The 20,073-nt window shown below is 39.4% G+C and overlaps 1 protein-coding gene across 1 annotated transcript in view; it reads left to right on the top strand.

The window, feature by feature from the left end:
* Positions 1-19,976, top strand: part of LOC116333366 (protein unc-13 homolog B-like) — a 191,228-nt gene extending 171,252 nt beyond the window's left edge. Inside the window, exons 32-40 of the mRNA XM_039620820.1 lie at positions 9,852-9,940; positions 10,169-10,306; positions 13,237-13,360; positions 13,933-13,977; positions 14,310-14,381; positions 14,566-14,713; positions 14,834-14,890; positions 17,239-17,398; positions 17,486-19,976. Coding sequence (XP_039476754.1) covers positions 9,852-9,940; positions 10,169-10,306; positions 13,237-13,360; positions 13,933-13,977; positions 14,310-14,381; positions 14,566-14,713; positions 14,834-14,890; positions 17,239-17,398; positions 17,486-17,768 — 1,116 coding nt within the window. The 3' untranslated portion in view covers positions 17,769-19,976. The remainder of the gene's footprint in view (positions 1-9,851; positions 9,941-10,168; positions 10,307-13,236; positions 13,361-13,932; positions 13,978-14,309; positions 14,382-14,565; positions 14,714-14,833; positions 14,891-17,238; positions 17,399-17,485) is intronic.
* The last annotated feature ends 97 nt before the right edge of the window (positions 19,977-20,073 follow it).

Genomic DNA, 20,073 nt, shown 5'->3' with positions numbered 1-20,073 from the left:
TTGTTCTAAAGCTGGACAAAGAGAAGGTGAGCCATAACAAGAACCACACAACTGTTCTGTTTCTTTTTATTTCATTAACATTTGTCTTATTTGTCTTTTTCTTTTGTTTTCACACCTCTCTAGTCTGAGTCCAAGAAGGAAAAGGTGTGTTTTCAACTATACTGTGTTCATGTTTTTTATGTTTTTTTAAAGCACTTTGTCTTTGTGTTCATTTGTGATTGTGCAGCCTAAATTGTTATTGTATATTAAAAAATAAGTTAGAAAAGGCTTTTTAAAAAACTGCCAAACAAGATATTTTGAGAAATGAGGAGAAAAAACAGAGAACTGAAAGTAAATACTTGACCTTCATTTAGAAACATAAACACACAAGTTAGTGCTGCTTCAGAGCAGACATATTTAAAAATAACTGCAGAATAAAAAGATGTTGTAAACCTTTTAATTTGCAGCATTTCCATATCACTGCTGTGTTGTTTTTCTCGCCAAAATCCCAAATTGTATAATTTATCTTCACTTCCACCTCAAAAAAAGGTTTTGAGTGGTGTTTGTTTGCTCTTTTATATTTAGGAGAGATGCTTTACACAGAACTGGAGTCAGTGGCCTTAAAAGTCTGTACCTTGGTTCCTGAAAGATTAGCTGAAGGGAGCTGCAGGAGGTCAGAATGGCCGCCAGCGTTAATAATGGAAAGCACCCCGCTGTGAAGCGTACTGACTGTACACAGTCTGATCAAAGAAAACAAACTACAGAAGAAAAAAAAGTCTGAATAAAGTTATACCTGTCCTGACACTCCCACATTTGTGGAAGACAAAGACCACGGTGTCTAACATGAGTGGTAAATCAGCCCGGTCTCATGGCAGTTTGTGAAATAGTCACGTTCATGTACACTAATATAAAAGTTTGGTTATTGATTTTCATATTGTCTCAGTGAGCTCTTCTTTAACAACTTCATATTAAAATTCATGTAAATAAATGTAAATTTTAAAAAAGCACATTTAGATAATGTTCTTTTGGCCATGACATTAAAATGATACAGTGCTTTAAAGGGTGCATAAATGCTAAAAACAGGTCATTTTAACCTGTGGCTAGATGGTTGCCAGGCAACCTGACGGCCTCATGATACATTATGCCTAATTCAGTTTTTGTGTATATAATTTAAGTGTTACTGTAGTAAAATAAAAATGATACAATGGTTAGTAAGGTATGATGGGTGCATAAATGTGCATAAATGCTACATTTAGGTAATATTAGCCAACTGCTGCACGGTTACTAGGCAACATGTTCACATCATAATATCTGATATAGATAAGAACCCTCAGGGGCCTGAAGTGTACCAGCATGCCAAGTCACACACATATATACAAACATATTTATCCACATTTATAAATCCGTATTTTTATTCTTGGCTCAGCTAAAGTAGCATTTCATGATTCAGAGCTCAACATAATTCTTATTTATCTTACTGTGACCTGTAGTGATGTTTACTCGGCTCCCTTTATGCCATCTTTCTATCCACTCTCACTGACATCAGTTGGAAGCCTGATCATTTGACCAGCACATATACCTACGTCATTATATGAAAACTGTTCCAAACCTAACCAATTAGCTGTGATGCCAAAACTAACCAATGAAAGCATAAAAGTAAAACAAGTGAAAGACTAAAATAAAGTTACTCTAGGCATTCAAACCTCAATCTTCTGAAAGAAATCCTGCAGCTTACCGAACCTCCATACCCTGTGCCTGATTAAATGGGTTTAGTTGTTCTTTCAAACTAGAAGCGCTGGTATGAGGTCATTTTTTGTGTCCAAAAGAAAAGAAAACTGTGTGTGAATCAGTAGACAAAACTTTGTGACCATTTCATGAACTGCTGTTAGACTGTAATGGATAAATGGACTTGGTTTTAGTTGTTCCTCATCAGTAAGAAGTTTCTGGGCAGTGCACAGGTCCCGGTACACACCAGTGGGGTCCAATTATGTGCCATGAAGGTCCAAGAGTCTGCAGGCTTCCCTTTCAACTCCTTCCACATTACCACACCTTCAAGCACAGAGGGAGCATGTAATTATTGAAATGATTCCATGTTTGTGAGGAGAGACTGCAGACACTTCAGAGCTCTAGACTTTTAAGTGTGTTCAAATCTCAGGGGGCTAGCTATCTGCGTACATGGTGTTAATCATCCTAAAGTGATCAAAGGGGTTGAAATTATGATAATGACAGGGTCTATCTGAAGGTAGCTGAAGGTTTTAATCCTGTGTGAGCTCATGCATAATACTGTGGTAGAAACACCTTGTGCCTTTAAAATTTCGGGGCTCGTTTTAACTCTTCAGCTTAGAGGAGTCTGGACATAAAACTGTGAATCGGCTAAAGTCCAGCTGGGAGGGTTTTACCTGTAGGCAGCAATCAGCTTCATAAATATGTGAGTCTCTGTCTGGAGAAGTGAGAGCCTTACTGAGAAGATGAATCTAATAAAATGTAAAAAAAAAAAAAAAAAAAAAAAAAGTGTTCTTTGCAGGGTTAGTATGTGAATTTAAGCATTAGCTCACTCACAAATGTGTATCCTTGCAGGCTGAAAAGACAGACAAAGAGAAGCAGGTTGGTTTGTTTGTAATATCACTCATCGCCCTTCACCTCCACTTTATGCTATTTGAACATTTCATTATAGATTTACATTATTGAAAATACTACAATCGAAGTTCAGATTTAAAAAATAATTCACTTAAAAAAAGAGAGATTAATGGTGTCGGCTTTCTTTTCCTAATTTCTTTTCTCATCTTTGCCCAAAGGACGACTCCAAGAGCAAAGAGGTGGGTGTTTAAAACACAGCTTATGTCTTTGGCTCAACCAGTGCAGTGAGTACAGGGATCTGTAAGACTTGGAAGTCTTCCAGGGCTTTATAATATTCAAAAAGAGTAGCAGTACTGATTATTCTTTACCCTGCTTCGTTTAAATGGCATGGATGTTGGTTTTCCAGCCCACTTTGCACTTAACATCAGCCAGGATGACACGCCAGGCATTTTTGAGGCTACTGCTCACCCAGTTATTGGACCTAAAATTGAAGATAAATTGGTTAAAGTGCAGTTACCCAGCAGAAGAACAGCAGGAATCGAGCCATTAAACAAACAACAGAAAATAAACATCAAATCAACACATGTTTGAACTCTAGCTCTGCCTCCTGGTTTTTTTAAGCCTAATGAATATTCATTTAGCAAATTTCAGAGAGCATTTTGAATTGTCCTCAATTTAAATGGACGTGTCAATATAAGGAACCACTTTCACAAATTCATATCTGGCTGATGTTTGTTTTTAATGGTTGGAAAGGTGGCCTGAGACAGCTGTAACCCACATTAGCTGTTTATGCTGTACAAGTCCAGAACTGCAAACGCATCTTACAAAATTAGGTGTGCGTTATACTGACTGTGTGTGCGTGTGTGTAACAGCCTATATTTGACAGTGTTTGGCTAGTAGATTTATGTTTGTGCAGGAAACCAAATGAAAAGAAAGAAATGTTTGTCTGATGTTTTTTGCTTTTTTCCTAATAGACAAAGGAGGAAGTAAACAAGGTTTGTTTATCCAGTCGTCCTCTTTCCCCTGTAGACCTCTCTCCTCTGCTGCCCCTCCAAAATGCCTCGCCTGACTTTAAAATCTTAGCTAATATGCATCCCTGCCTCATAGTTATCCCAACGTGCAACATTTATTCTGCAGGTAGTGACAGCAGAATCGAGCTTGCTGTTTGAAGGATAGGCAGACACTTCCAGAGCTAATAAATATTTTATGCTGTTTTTTTTTTTTTAATATTTCAGGGGTTTTTATGTATTTTGAATTCACTGGCCAAAAAAAGCAGCAGTCCTACAGAGTGTGAAATTTTAGGCTTTAAGTGGACATTATGAAGAACAAAATGAACATATCTTAATATAGACATGCAAAACAACCAATTCAGATTGACCTAACCTCTCTACCTGGACAGATAAGCAAAACTGTTTCTTCTATAAAAAAAAAATATTTGACTTCAAAAGCGGTTAAACTGGAAGGAAGACAAGAAACTGTTAAACGATGCCAAGCCGAATGGGGGGGTGCTCCACCTGAACTCATCTAATTTCATAAGGAAGCTCTGATTCATCGTGAGTGTGATGGTGGGGAGAGGCTTCCTCATGTCTGAGGAATTACAACACTACAAACATGTTTGTACAAGTACAAACATAGAAGTGCAGTCACATTTCATATATATATATATATATATATATATATATATATATATGTATGTGTGTATATATATATATATATATATATATATATATATATATATATATATATATATATATATATATATATATATATATATATATATATATATATATATATATATATATATATATATGTCTATTGCTATAATATATATATATAAAGAGATGTGACAAAGATTGGTCTATTTAATTTTATTTACTACTTAGATATCTGTAAGTCAAAGCTTTAGCTCAGGAAGTAAGGCAGGTTTTCTGCTTTACTTTAAGCTGTCGTCAGTGCATCCGTCATTGTGTGTGTGTGATGGTTAGAAAGTGCTTAAATGCCTCGAATATGTAGTGCCTTGTAATAAAAAGCGCTTTGAGTGCTCAGTTAAAGTAGAAAGGTGCTATATATTTATCTATTTCATTTGTAGCATCTCCCATTTGACGTGGCTTTATTCTACAGTTTCTGTTTTTTAAAACAAATTTACGGAGTGCGCTACAATAACAGAGGATGAAAAACGTTTTGTGTGCTCTCTTCTACCTCCTGGGTATCTTGAAATTTTGGAGCCTTTTTACAAAACTAAGAGCACTGATTGGCCTCCCTGTAATGACACTTTGCATGTGAATTATGGCTACTTAGTGTATTTGAAGCATTTATTCTGCTCAAATCTGGCATCTAGCCCATATTCTTCAGATTTTGCCAGGTAACCTATAGCAGCTGTTGTTTGTCTAAGTATATAGTGCATATATGTTTTCTGTGGGGCTTTAAATAAACACTGGGAGGCATAAGACCTCACTCGCAGTATGCTGATATCGGATATCATTTATTATATGAGTTGCCAAAAAAAAGAAGGCACTGAGCAGCGTACCTTAGCAGACAGCAGTGAAACATTGGACTCCTACCTTCAATGTCAGTGTCCTCTTTTGCGTCCCTTGTAGCATCCCAATAAACCAGAGGCAGTAAAGTAAAAGCTTTTATTAAAATCACCCACTCATCCTTACCCAATCCACTTGACAATATTACAAAAGCCCACCCAAAACAAACCCTATTTTTACCTGCTATGATAATAATGAGGTAAAAACACATCCCTGTGTTTGTGTACTTTGTGTTTTAAATCTCCTGCACATTATTGTGTGATTATTCTCTTTACTTTTTTGTATTTTTCCTTTTCATTTTTCCTTTCTGTCTATCCGGCAAGACTGAAGCTACCGCTGTGACCAAGAAGGTACGGTTGGGTGTGAGAGAAGGAAAAGAGAGTCTGACAAACACAGTGCCTGTAAAGGACACCTCTAATTTGAGGCTGTGACTCTATAGAGAGGAGTGTTTCTGTGAGTGTGTGTGTGTGTACCTGTTTAGACAGTTTTGTGGGGCCCACAAATTGGAATGCTACTATACTTGTGGGGACCAACAGTCACTTGTGAGGACAAAAGTGCCTGTCCTCATGAGTTTGAAGCCATTTTTGAGACTCAAAATGTGGTTTTAGTGTCAGGGTTATGGTTGGGTTATGGTTAGGTTTAGGCTGAGAGTTAGGCATTCATTTTTGATGGATAGGGTGAGTGGCTAGGGAAAGCATTATGTCAATTAGATGTCCCCACAAGATATGAATACCCAACGTGTGTGTGTGTGTGTGTGTGTGTGTGTGTGTGTGTGTGTGTGTGTGTGTGTGTGTGTGTGTGTGTGTGTGTGTGTGTGTGTGTGTGTGTGTGTGTGTGTGTGTGTGTGTGTGTGTTCAAGCTTACGGGTACCTTTCTAACCTGAAAGCAAGTTTCCTCATAGTCAGTCACTTTCTTTCTCCTCCCAAAGTTCACATGAATTATACTTAGAGAATTGAGGATTTGTAGAATGTCTGACGTTTTGAATTTTTCCACAAAAAATGATGTAAATGCGAAATGTAACGTAAAAACACAGCATGTCATTCTTAACAGTTAGTCCAACACACAAAATTTGGCAGAAAACTTGAGAATAATATTGATTTTGTTTTTTCTTTTAAGCTAATGATGGTAGCACTCTGCAGAGGGTTAAGTGTGTATATAAGAGACGAGCACAGCTTCCAGGTCTGATAAATGAAAGCCAGTGTTGTTTTAATGGCCAGAACAAATAAGTGTGTTTGCATAGATGTCTGTGTAAAAATTACTTGATGCTGGCTTGATCTGTGGCCTATTCAGTTTGAGTTACTATAGCATGATGTTCACTGGGTAAATTATGATCAGAATTACAGTAAGAAACATAAACCATAAAGCAGGATATGCTTTGCTACCTTGTTAATGAGTGCAGAGTACGGTGAGCTTGTGATTTGTATGTTAATTTAACAACTTTATATACCACATATAAACGCTATTATCTACTATTCCAGTTTTAGTCATTACACGAATCTTCCTGTTCTTCTCTGTTTATTATACTACCTAATAATATTATTGCTGATGTCGTGGAGTTTTCAAGGACATCTCAAATGTGCACGGTCACTTACAAATTTCTGTCAGAATGTTTATGTCACTTTGGCGTTCACATCCACACCGCGGTGCATTTACGTTCTGGATTCAGACCAGAACAGATTTATTCTGAAAGGCCTGAGTTTGCAGTCCAACCTTTCACTTCACTCACTGCAACATTTCTCAATTAAAATGCAAAACGCTAAAACACTGTCACTTGAAAGTCGTGGCCCTCCTTTAGTCCAATTATATGTTCTGGCAGTATGCCCAATGTCTTCTAGCTAATAACACAGTTCCACAGTTATTGATGGCACACTTTCTACAAAGATGGGATGGGATGCCTTATCTTGTAGTCGTCTAGCGACTGACTGGTGTAACACGCGGTGAATGCTTGAGGTCCAGCATACTAATGGGCTTAAACCTTCAGGTTGTATTTTACAGTTTTATTGAAGGACTGTTACCAGGCTTCTCAAGGCCAGTTGATCTTGCAGGCTCAGTCTCGGCGTTTTTGTCGAAACGAAACAGTCGATTGTTGCTGAGGGTTTGTAGCCTTGTGCGTCCACAGTTGTTCAATCACTCTGCCTAATGAGACATTTGCTTTGCTACGTTGAGATTGATGTCACGTCACCAAACTCCCATAAGATTTATCGGTGTTTAATTTGTCCCACTCCGATGGTCTCAACAGAAGAGAGACGTGTCAATTCAAAACCTGGTCTGGACACGCCCACACAGTCCACACACGCCACAGAGGTCTAACCATAAAAATGCATGAGTCCGTAGGGCCTTTTAAAAGCTAGCTTTCATGTGTTAACCTGTGAGAGTGCCCAGATGTGTGATGTGCAACAGCAGTAAATTGTTGTGCTTTGTTTTTTGTGGTAGTTTTTGAGCAGGGTGTCGCATATCTATGTTTTCTGTGGCATTTGGATTGAAGTTAAGGACCATTTTTTGCACGAATGATCACACAATCTTTTAATTTCTCTGCCATTTACATGTGTGCAAATTGAAAACTAGGCAAACTTTAGATACAGATGTCAGTTACATACTTGCAGAAGTTGAAAAAAGAACATAGAAAACACAAAATATTTAAAAAGTTCCACTTTTCAAAAGCACGGACCTCTTGTTAAAGTCAAGCTGCTCCTCTGACTGTGTGTGCACTGGTTTCTGTGGTCAAGGCAAGTGATTTCAAAAACAGTAAAAATCTATTTTATTTTTCAAATTAAATCATTGCTGCTTTACCTACAGGGCACAACTGAAACCCAGAAATGTGCAGTGCTCATATTTCAGCGAGCCCATTAAAAGAGAGGTTAGCCTGGAGTGCGTTTTTGCCCAGAGGTCTCCTTGCACACGCTCCAGGTGCTAAGGTGAACTCACCCCAGACTCTGACTACTGGGAAGATCTGAAGATGCTCTGAAGCAAAGAGCAAAGGAGATAAGCACATAAGCAAAATGTCTGTGTTAAAAGTGTAGATGCAGTATTCACTGTATCAAGTATTCACTGTTGCTGTTTTTGGGACTAAATATACCAACATAAAAAAGTAACATTTATCCTACATCATTACAACATTAGTGTGTAAAAGTTATTTAATATTAGGCTTCTTCTTTAGCAGCTTCCTCCTTATTTCTACTCTAAACATCAGCCGTTGGGTTTATTATCGTCTGTTTTGTTCACGACACTTTGGTTTTTATTCTCGCAAAGTTGACTCATGGGAAGCCTTAAGAAAAACCGGTGATAGCTTCCTGCTAAGAAAAGGTGAAATTGTTTTTACTTCAGACTTCAAACTTCAGAGGTGTATTTATATATTCTCTGCACTTAAGGAAGTGGCATGCACTCTACAGCTCGAAGCGTTCTTTTCACGCTGGTAAATAGCTTTTAAGAGGTATAAAAGGACTCATCATCCGTATCGCCCATTAGATATGTGATTTCTTTGCAACTCAGTCTTTCCAATGTGCATTTTAGTCAGCATTTACTTCCTGTTTGCCTACCATCATCAAACTGCAAATACGCCCAAACTGTAAGTCGCTGTGTGTATCCATGACTCACGTGCTCGCAGTCGTCAGTGTCTAACCTACTGTGAAAGAAATGTGGTGTTACACACAGCTCGTCATCTTTTCAGTACGCTTCCTGCAGTAGAGCTCGTGCACGTGTTTTGTACGACTTCTGCCTTTTCGTCTAACGCCACAGTCTGGTTCATACATATTTATTTTGCTGCAAACTCCACAGGAGATGCTGACATCGATTGTAATGTTTGTAGTTTGCTGGAAATGTGTCTTGCAGTACAGAAATACAGCTCTCAAAAATGGCCATTGAATGTGGAAATAACAGTTATAGAGTTTATTTTCATAGAGACAAGCATGTTTTCATGAACCATGTATAGAAAACACCAGCTGGCAGTGCCCGTCGCTGGTTGGGATTTTCAAACGCTGAGACTTTTAGTGTGAATGTGGACGGTGACTGCTGTGACCTAATTTTCAGTTGGATTTAAACCAATCATACTCACGTATAACGGTTCAATTTGTAACCACTCTTTGTGGTATACTCATCATGTACTAATTTGTGATTATTTTACATTTGTTAATCATACTGAAGTAAGCTAATCACAGTTTTAATACATACTTTCTTATTCAAATTCTCACTATAATTAAATTGGTTGTTCTGGCAACATTGTGTTTGGTGTTTCTAAGCTTCTTTTTTAATAGTTAAATATTTAAATTGTGATAAATATAATAAGAAAACCATGAATAACTGTATAAAAGACCAATAACAAGGAAACTGGTTGAGTCTGGCTCACAGGTTGTAACAATGTCATGGATTATTGGATTAATTTACATTTTTCTAATTTCAAAATACTTATCATTTGTTCATAAATGTATGATTCAATAAATGTAAATGATTTCTGAATGTACTTCTTTATATTTTCTATGCATACATGTAGCATATATGTATATTAAGGTTATACATAGCTTTAGTGATCCAGCCCGCTCGAGATCAAACTGGGCTCCTTCTAGCTCGTTAAATGAAAACAAGTTTGACAGCCGTGCTGCAGAAGCACAGGATACTCGGCCGCGAAGCTGCATCCAATTCATGCTTGAGGTTTTTGCAGTCTATCGAGTCCACAGACTGTGGAACTGCTAATAAAAGTTTGAAATAACCTGTGAACACCTCCTCTTCCTCTTCCCTTCTGCTCCTGCTCCTTTATGTGTGCTGCAGCTGGATACTGAGGCGGCTGACATCCTGAACGATCTGCAGGTGAAGCTCAGCACCGTCCTGGACAATTTCAGCACCATGTTTGCTAAGAGGTAAAAATGCTCATTTTCTGGTCTCTTAATCAAGCCAACTAAAAGCCCAACCCAACTCAACCTTATCCTGATTTAGCTGGAACCTAACGCGCGCACACACACACACACACACACACACACACACACACACACACACACACACACACACACACACAGTTGAATGACTGAGCATTCACCGCCTTTGCAGAAGTCTTTTTCCTCTAAGTTTGCCTCGGTCTCTGCCTCCAGTTTCCAGACTCGCATTAACGGCTGCATGCGTCAGATGGCTGAGATTCTCTACCAGATGAAAGGCCCCCCCAACCACAGCACCGCTGAGGCAGACGCTGACACCATGCTGAGGCCCCTCATGGAGTTTCTGGATGGGAAGTAAGTAGCTTATGTTGTAAAGTAGATTATATCAGAGTACACCCCCAGAGTGATTGTCTTAAATGGTAAATGGCCTGTATTTATATAGCGCTTTTTTATTATTTTTTATTGGTACAGAGTGTGCTGTTTGGAATATCATATGAACAGTATTGCAGTACGGGGGAAAAATAGATTGAATGTACTGAAGTTTTAAGTCATTAATTTCATGGATTAAATGAAATGTGTATTTCCATTAACCCAAATGATTTTTTACTTTCTGCGAGTTAAAATTGATCCAGCTTTGCGGTACCGCAGTGCTCACAGGTAGAAAACCTTCCGAGACATATATATATTTATATTTTTCACCTTAATATTTTATGGCTGCAAGCTGCAATAACTCATATGTGTGTTTTTTTGTTATTTTTTATTGGTACAGAGTGTGCTGTTTGGAATATCATATGAACAGCATTGCAGTACGGGGGAAATAGATTCAAAATATGAGTATGCAAATTGAAGTGATGATACAAAGCAAAGGCTCCAGCTGAAGGTTCAAGATAGTGACTGAACCCACCAGAGACACTTGTGTTGGTGGAGCAGTGTAAACAGATGGCTGATGGAGTCAGGACAACCCAGATGAGGTGGAGATGGAAAGGACGAGCGCTGCACAGCAAGCAGCCTTAAAGACAGAGACATCTCACAATGAATTTAAAGATCAGGGAGTCACTGGCTTGAAGGGCAGATGGATTACTGGGTAAGACTAGTGACATTTCAATTTTGAATGAGGGGAATTTGAATCGGTTAAAGCTCCAGCAACACTTGTAGTATATAAAGCAACTTGATCATCAACCAGCGTGTGTTTGTGTCAGCTTGTAGCCTTTATTGAAGTCGTTGGGTGACAAATTATAGACAGCATTTTAAAGTACAGAGGTGTGGAGTAACATGAGGGGCCTGGGTATTCAGTCCTGTTGGTAAGAAAGGGACGTATCCATCAGTGTCTTTAAGCTGAACAGCATCTGTATCTTAGAATATCAAGAGCCTTGAGGCGACTGCTGTTGTGTTTTGGCATCTTTTAAATCAAACTGAATTGAAAATTGAAAAGTATAACTTAAGGATGGTGCTTAAGTTTTGGCCCACCTGATGTCACACAGATCCACTACAAGAGAAGCTTCAAAGATTTGTTTTTTTATGATGAAAAAGCTTTTTCAAAAAAAAAAAAGCTGATATAAAACATGACAGTAGAAAAGATAGACCTAGCTGCATTCTTTTAGTGGCCACCAGGGGGCAATACCTGTGAATGTAAGTCTGGGAAAACAGCTAGCTACTGTGAGGCCTCTGTAAACATCTTCCTGATGACTTTAAGGTCTCACTCATTTCACGTCATGAAGAATAAAACATTATAGTTTTAAAAAGGAGGATTATCCAACGTTTGCTTGGCTTGAGGCGACTTTTGTTGTGATTTGGCGCTATATAAATAAAATTGAATTGAATTGAATTGGCTTATGACTGAAACCAGACGAGTCGTTAAAAAATGACCATGCACCCCAAACCCCAAATCTCCCCACATTACACCTGGAATATGCTCCAGTCCCTCAGAGACCCTCAACAAAGTGGAAGAAAATCGATGGAAACAGAAAAGTCAAAATGCTTCTGTGTTCATCCTGAGAGAATTACCATCACTACCTCTGATCACTGTCAAATGAGCTGAATTCTGCATAGGAAAATTAACAAACTTCATTTTAAGATCAATTAAATGAATTAATTACATTCAGTTTTATAGTCAAACTAAGCATAGTTTAGATTACTTTAAAAAAAATAAAGGAAACAGCAGTGATATTGTATCTCTAAGTGACATGATAAAGAGATCAAAATTAAGTTTTAATATTTATAAAACATATTTTTCTGGTCGTGGAACAGTAAAGAGTAAAATCACCTAAATGCGGCACACCAGCAGGCGTTGTTAAAGTCCAAAAATTCAAAGCCGGAACTCAGGTGGCAAGCCAAACTGTCCAGGAACAGGCAAGACTCCAGAAAGATCGATTAGAAATAAAAGGCTGAACGTGAGGAAAAGGCTCGACTGAAAGGAGACAAGGAGACTGATGGAGACAGGTGTAGCAGACTAAACACTCCCAACAACACAAACAGGCTAAGAATTACAAAAGAATTACAAAATCACCTGTTCTTAAACCGCTCCATCGGCTTCCAGTTCACATACACGTCACACTTCTCACTTCCAAAGTGCTTCATAACCTTTCTCCTTCATATTTGTGTCATCTTCTTCATATGTACTCGCCCTCTCGAGCACTTCACTCCTCTTCAGCTTCTTTTTCGTCTGTTTCATCTGCTCGCCTGACTACTACGGGACTCAGAGCCTTTAGTTGCTCGAGGCTTTGGAAGGCACTTCCACCAGTTGTCCAGACGATAAACTTTCTATTTTTAAATCGTGCCTCAAAATCAATCAGTTTAGAACTGCATGACCCTCAATATAACATGGTTATTAATGATATATCTTTTATTATTATGAAATAAAACAGGGAGACATTTAACAGAAACCCAACGTCATGACATCTTAATATGTTTCATCTTTTTGCGTCACCTGATCAGGCCGTATCTTTGCTTCCATAGCAATCGGATTTATTTCGATTAATGAGGCTTCAGCTATGAGACAGAGTGTACTGTACAATCAGAATAAAAAGGTTTTTCAGCAGCACTGATATTTGCTTCTTATCCGTTTTACTGGAATATCTTGATTTTTTTATTTTCATTTTGAAAAAGCCAAATGTATCCTTTCTCATCATGTTCATGTTAGTTTTTCTTCGTTAGGTGTGTGTGTTTATTTGTGTGTTGTGTCAGTCTTTTGTACAGCACACAGGCTGCAGAGTGACTTCAGAATGCTTTAAGGCCGATTTCTGCACACGGTCCCTCACATTTTTCCGTGTTTGCTTGTAATCCAGTCTCAGTATCTTTGCTGACATCTGTGAGAAGACGGTGCTGAAGAGGATTTTAAAGGATCTGTGGAAGATCGTCCTGAGCAGCCTGGAGAAGACCATCGTGCTGCCTCAGAGCAATGACAGCTTGGTGAGCACATTAACCATCACAACTGAGTGGCCATCAAAATCCAGCTTTTACATACTCATGAGATTACTCTGGGGACAGTAAACGAGATGGAAAACACACACACAAGGACACATTTATGAAAGAACAACCATTTAGGACAGTTTGTCCCAATTTGTATTGATTTCTTTTTTTAAAACTTTTTTGGTAATATGTCTGAGACAGAGTTGTTTCTTGCTGGGGGTCAAATCTAACCAAATTTACAGACAGTTGTATTTATTATGTTTTTCTGTCTTCTCAGCATCATACTAATTTTCCTAAATGTACTAAATTAGTTTACAAAAATAATTTTTTACAGAAAAAAACAACGTAAATAGAGTTTACAGCGAGCTTATACATGCCCATGCTTTAAATGTTATGCAGTTTGCTGCAGATGCAGCCCTGTGTTGCCATCTAGTGTCTGACATCAGCTTTTTTACAAAATGACTGCTGCTGTTAGATTTCTTTAATGTTGCAGTAATAATGTAAAATGAATTATTTTAAGCAAAGCTTATTAAGATTTCATATATTCCACTTCTCTGTCTTTCTCTCTGCAGGGAGCTCAGCTCCTCACAGCAGCTAAAGGACTTTCTAACCTCAAGGTAACACACGTAGACTGTCAGTAAAGGGCGTAGCTACCTTTATGTTTCATTGTAAATTCTTATTGCGGTTCAATAATAACCCTGCTCACTAATGGTTCAGTAAAATCTGCAGTTTGAATCGTAGATAAAGTCAGTAAACCTGCACAAGTCGCAGTACATTCAAATCCATTTTACCACCTTCACAGCTCATAACTACAAACTTCCAAGTAACAGCTTTTTAAGACTTTCTACAACAGTTGGCTGTAGTTATTATCCAGCATCGGGAGTTTTACGTGTGTGCTCATGATCTGGTTTCATGTATCTGTGATGTATAACTTCTCTGACTTCTGTAGGGAGGAGGTGAAGCCAAAACCCTGACACCCAAGCAATGCATAATTATTGATGCAAGCCTTGAGTCAATCAAGGTAGGTGAACACCTACATCATTTTTACAGCTTCATTTTTCCATCTGCTGCCATATTTGAAGTGCCACATAATGGATGAGTTTAGGGTTAAGAAGAAAATTGTATTATTCTTCAATATTTTATTGAGATGTTCCTTTAAAGTGAGCATTTCCTCACTTCCACCTTGCCACTTCCTTTCCTTTCAGCAATATTTCCACGCTGGAGGAAATGGGCTGAAGAAGGCATTCGTCGAGAAAAGTCCTGAACTGGCATCGCTGCGTTACGCCCTCTCCCTCTACTCCCAGAGCACCGATGCTCTCATCAAGACCTTTGTCACCACACAGCACTCCCAAGGTGATCACACACACACAAACTTCACTCACTGCACGTACAGTGTGGATGTTTGTCTTCTCTGTGGTTCAAACGGAGCTAAAACGTTCCTTAAACTTTGCTCCTCTTGTCCTGTCCTCTCAGTGCATGATGGGATGGGCATCAGAATCACTGCCAATGAGAAGATCAGACCTGATAGGGGTAAGTCTTCTTTGATATAAGAAGAACTCGCTAAACTCCGAGTAAAATAGACCCCAGGAGGATGAGTACTCCTCAGCATGAATCAACACAGAAACAGAACGAAAACACTTTAACTCTACCTTCACACTCATGTAGAGAAGCTCCCGCGTAAAGTTCTGTTTCAGACCAGGCAGCCCAAAGCTCTCCAGGTCTGAGGTTATACTCACACTTAATTGTGGAAGCAATGTCACTTTACCTTTTCACATTTCAGTCACTAGCCTAAAGCAGTTTGCATGGAGCCACCTGTTGTTGAGGAAGCATTGCAGATCCATGCTGGGGCTCAAAATGCAACTACCCTGCATGCAAACTGTCCACCTGACCCACACCCTGGCAGTGATTGCACCTGACACAGAAACTGGACTCTGGGGTTCAAAAGAACTCGGGCACTGACTGCAGACTCGCCAACGGTGCAGACCCTGTTTTGGAGGAAACTCCAAAAATGAGCTCAGTGTGATACACGTGAACATGGGGGGGGGGGGCTGGAGCCCATCTCAGCTGTCACAGTTAATATTAAAGAGGAAAATAATGAGAACAGTTAGGAGAATTTTGGAAATGTTGCTGGCACAGCGATGAGCTTTAATGAAAGGTGTTTGGCATCCTTGAAGCAAAGCGCATGCCTCCTCTCCTCCTCGCTGTATTTCACTGGACTTTGGTGATTTGCTGTTTTTCCTTATCAAATGCTAAATATTAAAATGTAAAACACTGTGTGTTTAAATCACAACAGGTCTCCACGAAACATTTCATACATTTGAATTTAAACTTCTAGCCACCAAGCAAATTGCCATTATCAGCCTTCTTTAATTTTTTACTCTTGGAGATTAAATGAATTTTGGTCTTTTGAACAAAAAGCTTGCCCAAAGCAGAAATAAAGAAATGAAAATGGGTCACTGAAGCGCTGCTGAGGCCACCATAAGAAGTTAATAATTACACAGTGAGTGAAGTTTAAAGATGTGTTTTTTGAATCGCAGGTTACTGCTTTTGGCGATGTGTAATACCGCTCACAAAGGTCTTTAGATTCCACACACAGGAGATCACGTAAATCTAATGAAATCCCTTGGAGGAGTTCGTCAAAGTATGAGGCCTGAAAAGAGGGAAAATGTCGCCAAATTTACACATTAATTTTAAAATGGCTGACTTCCTGTCGGTTGGGGGGCTGTTGTTTTGAAATTCCAAAGCCACTTCTCTTCATGGTGAACTGCGTTGCCACCAGGGTGCGCCGTTCAGTTTATCAAGCTCCAAGAGACTTTTTTGTACATCTTGATATCTCTCAATAAGCTTGCCAGGTTTCAAACTCATACATAAAACACATGTTGTTTTGAAATTTTGTAGGGGCGCTGAGCCATTTTGCGCCTTGCTGCAGATCGATCATGCATGCTGATCACCGCTTTTGGGTGGCAAACCTGTGAAAATCAGTACAACAAAATGAAAGACATGACATTTCCTGGTGCCACTAGGTGGCGCTCTACGCAATGGTCAATCAATCTGCATCATCCCTGTAAAATCTGGTACTGATCAGATTGACGAGTTACACTAATTTGTTTCTTCATGGCAGATGTGCCATTTAAATCACACAGTTTTCAGCAGACCAACTCGTTAAGGCTTTCCTGGAGAAATTTGAGGCTGCAGATGTCACCCATTACAATACTGTACCCCAAAGTGTAAAACATGACATTTCCTGATCTCCCTGATGTCAAATACATTTATGTTCAATTTAAACTTTGGTCAAGGTCGGACAATGTATGCAGAACGAACAATAAGATTTTCATCAAATCAAATTCGCCGTGGCGCCACGGCCTCACAGTAACAAACTTCCGCAATTTAACATGAAGTGAACTCCAAAATACTTTCTGAAATTCCATATCTTCGAAAAATAGCTTCACCTTTTCCAATTTTTGGGTTTAGGACATGGCCACTTAGATATGTGTTCCGAGTTTTATACATGTCCAAATCTCGCACAGGCTGTCCATGACACGGACATTCCCGTAAATTTATCAAATTGTAATTTTGGTCTTTTGAGAGGCAGAAAAGTAACATACAGAACTAGTCACATAAATGAAGTAAATCAGAAAGTTTATACTCTCAAACACGGAAAACATCTCGCCTGGTGCTGTAAAAAAGCAAACCTCCTTTGATAGCTCACTTAGAAAGCTCATGAAAAACAAAAGAAACCACCACACACATTTTTGGTGACTTGATCTCATATGTGTTTATAAATCTACATGCGTGCATGCAGTAGTATCACCACCATTGCTTTGTATTTGTCTCTCTTGCCCTTTATCTGCTCACCCTCTCACTCGTCTCCCCTCCAGTCATTGCGGTGAACGACATGAAGTGGCAGACGTCTGGGATGTTTCGGCCTTTCGTCGACGTCTCCATGGTTGGTCCATTCCTAGCTGACAAGAAGCGCAAGTTCACCACAAAATCCAAGAACAACAGCTGGACGGCCAAGTTCAACGAGGCTTTCCAGTTGTGAGTTGGAAATTTGAAGCGCCAGCAAGTAAGATTGTTGAATGAGTTGAGATACCAAAGATGGTCAATTATCTTTTCTGCTCGCAGCATCCTGGGTAAAGAATCCCCAGACTGCTACGAGCTGCAGGTGACGGTGAAGGATTACTGTTTTGGACGGGCGGACCGGGTGGTCGGCATGGCCGTCGTTCAGCTGCGCGACGTGGCCGACCGCAAGAGCTGCGTGTGCTGGTGTCCTCTCGGGCCACGCATTCACACCGATGAGACGGGCATGACGGTGATGCGTATCCTCTCCCAGCGTCCTGCTGACGAGGTGGCCAAAGAGTTTGTCAAGCTGAAATCGGAAACTCGTCCCGCGGAGGAAGGCAGATGAGCTGAAACGGGCTTTACTGAAAGCGAGGTTTAGAAGTGTGGCTTTGACTTTGTTTTCTGTGAGCAGCGTTTCACCTTCATCCTTAACTAACGCAGACCCTTCTGACTGATGATGTACAACGAGTTTGGCATAGTTGGAATAAGAAAAATGGATTCGTTTAAAAGGGCAAATTTTGAGGAAGAGATCGTCTCTCAAAATGTATAAAAAGTATTTTTCATAGCACCAGTTTACGATACCAGTCCTATCAATGGATTGTATATCAGACGATGATTTTAGAGAGAATCACCGATCCAACCAACCCTACGAGAAAGCTCTTAGCAACGACAGAGACAAAAAACTCTTTTAACAGGAAGAAACTTCTGAAAACAGGTTCTCAGGAACGGCAGCCATCTGCTGTGATCGTTTCAGGTGAGGGGAAGCTCAGCATAGCATCTATCCAACTAACTTTGCTTTTTTTTGTGGTGTCATTTCATAATTTTATATTTTAACCTTCTTTAGTGAGTTAATCTGGATAAAATCCTTCTGACTTTCAAATACCACTGAGATACTTGACCGCGCGACACATTTTAAAACTAGTCCTAAACAGTAACCTCTGAAGTTTAGCAGCAGGACGACAACTCAAACACTCTGACTCTGTTTTTCTCATGACTCCAGGGGGCCCTGCAGACCCTCAGTGAGGCCAACACCACTGTAGGCCTAAGTCTTTGCTCACCCTCCTCTATAAACTTTGTCTAATTGTGTTTGAGGTTGTAGTCCTTGCTGGTGAATTGACTGTCTATTGACTGAGATTACACGAGCGTGACCCCATGTTCTTCTTATAATGTTTGAGCCTTTGAGGTCTTTAAACTCTTTACAGATACCTTGTGTGACTCTGGAACAACCTCTGGATCCAAAACCTAATGCCATGAAAAAGTGAACAAATGTTTAATTTGGCAGGATTTGTTGCAGAAAGCTGAAACATTTAAGACTGATCCACAATTTAGTCAACAGACGGAGTTGTAACTGTAACACACACATGTTAATTAACACAACTTAAGAAAGGACCAGTTATCACACAGTAGTCGGGATATGCATTATCCAGAGAGTGAGTGTCACACATTTGCAGCCAAATTTAACAGTGTGAAATATTGTGATACAGTGTCAGATCCTGATGATTTGCAGGTAATCAAACAGGAAATGTCTCAGAGGTGTTTTTCCCTTTGATGTTAGCTTCAGACTGATCTATAAAACCTGCAGGAGCGCTAATACGGGCTGTGGTTTGATTTTGTAGCAAGTTTTTATGGATTGCGTTGCCTTAAAATAAGCAGATGAGTTAGCTAACAAAGCTAGCCTGCTCTGAGAGACTTGAAATATGACAACACTAACTTGTAAATTAAAAAAAAAAAAAAAAAGATTTTATTCAGAAGCAAAAAATCATGACTTAAGAATCTGACTGACTGCTGGGCCGTCGGGTGTTTCAGGTTTTGGTTTAATGCTAATTTGTGATGGTGACAAAATGCTGTGAATGGAAACAACAGCTGAAAAACCCTTGTAAGTGCTACATAGCGTGAACTCGAATATGGGACCAAACATGGACCTCGGATCATTCCATTTTGTTTACTTTAACAGTTTTTACAAACTAGGACAGATAAAATCAGCCGCTGCAGCCTCGCCGTGCGTGCACCGTCACATGTTTGACCGTTTTCATGTTTCCAAACACGAGGTGGCATTTTGCATTAACGTAAAACTTTGAAGGAAAATACAGGCAGAGCATAGGGGCCGGTTTGAACGGACTGAACTGTAAGTGGGGTTTTTTCCACCCTCTTGTCTGTTTACTATGTGCCAAGGAACTCAAGTGTTCAGCGAGCCTCATTCAGCTTTCTCACATGTTTCGGGTTGTATATGACAGATGTGGCCTTTGCAGACATCCCACTTTTTACTTTTCCAAAACCGGCTGCACGAAGGCAACTTTAGAAGTGAGCCACATCTGTAGTCACACCCGAACTCTTGCACTCTGTTTCACTGTAAGTTTGTAAGAAATGAAACCAATGCCTACATCCAGAGCATGTATTTATTGTAAACAGTCAACTAGAATTGTGATTTCTTTCCCCCCATGTATGTACTGTGAAATATGAAGACTGTATGTAAAGTACTTATCATTATTCTAATGTGACATATGTTGAATATACTTGTAACATTATTTTGTACATAAAATATTTATGAATCAAGGCAGCACCTCGTGTCTTTTGTCACAGAGCTCGCTGTTCCCGCTCGGTCGGCACCTCCGATCAGCGATTCCTGCCTTACCTGAGCACCACACTCAGAA

Source organism: Oreochromis aureus, linkage group 12 (genome assembly GCF_013358895.1).
Source record: "Oreochromis aureus strain Israel breed Guangdong linkage group 12, ZZ_aureus, whole genome shotgun sequence".
Taxonomy (NCBI): Eukaryota; Metazoa; Chordata; class Actinopteri; order Cichliformes; family Cichlidae; genus Oreochromis; species Oreochromis aureus.
This window is presented reverse-complemented; position numbering and strand designations above follow the sequence as displayed.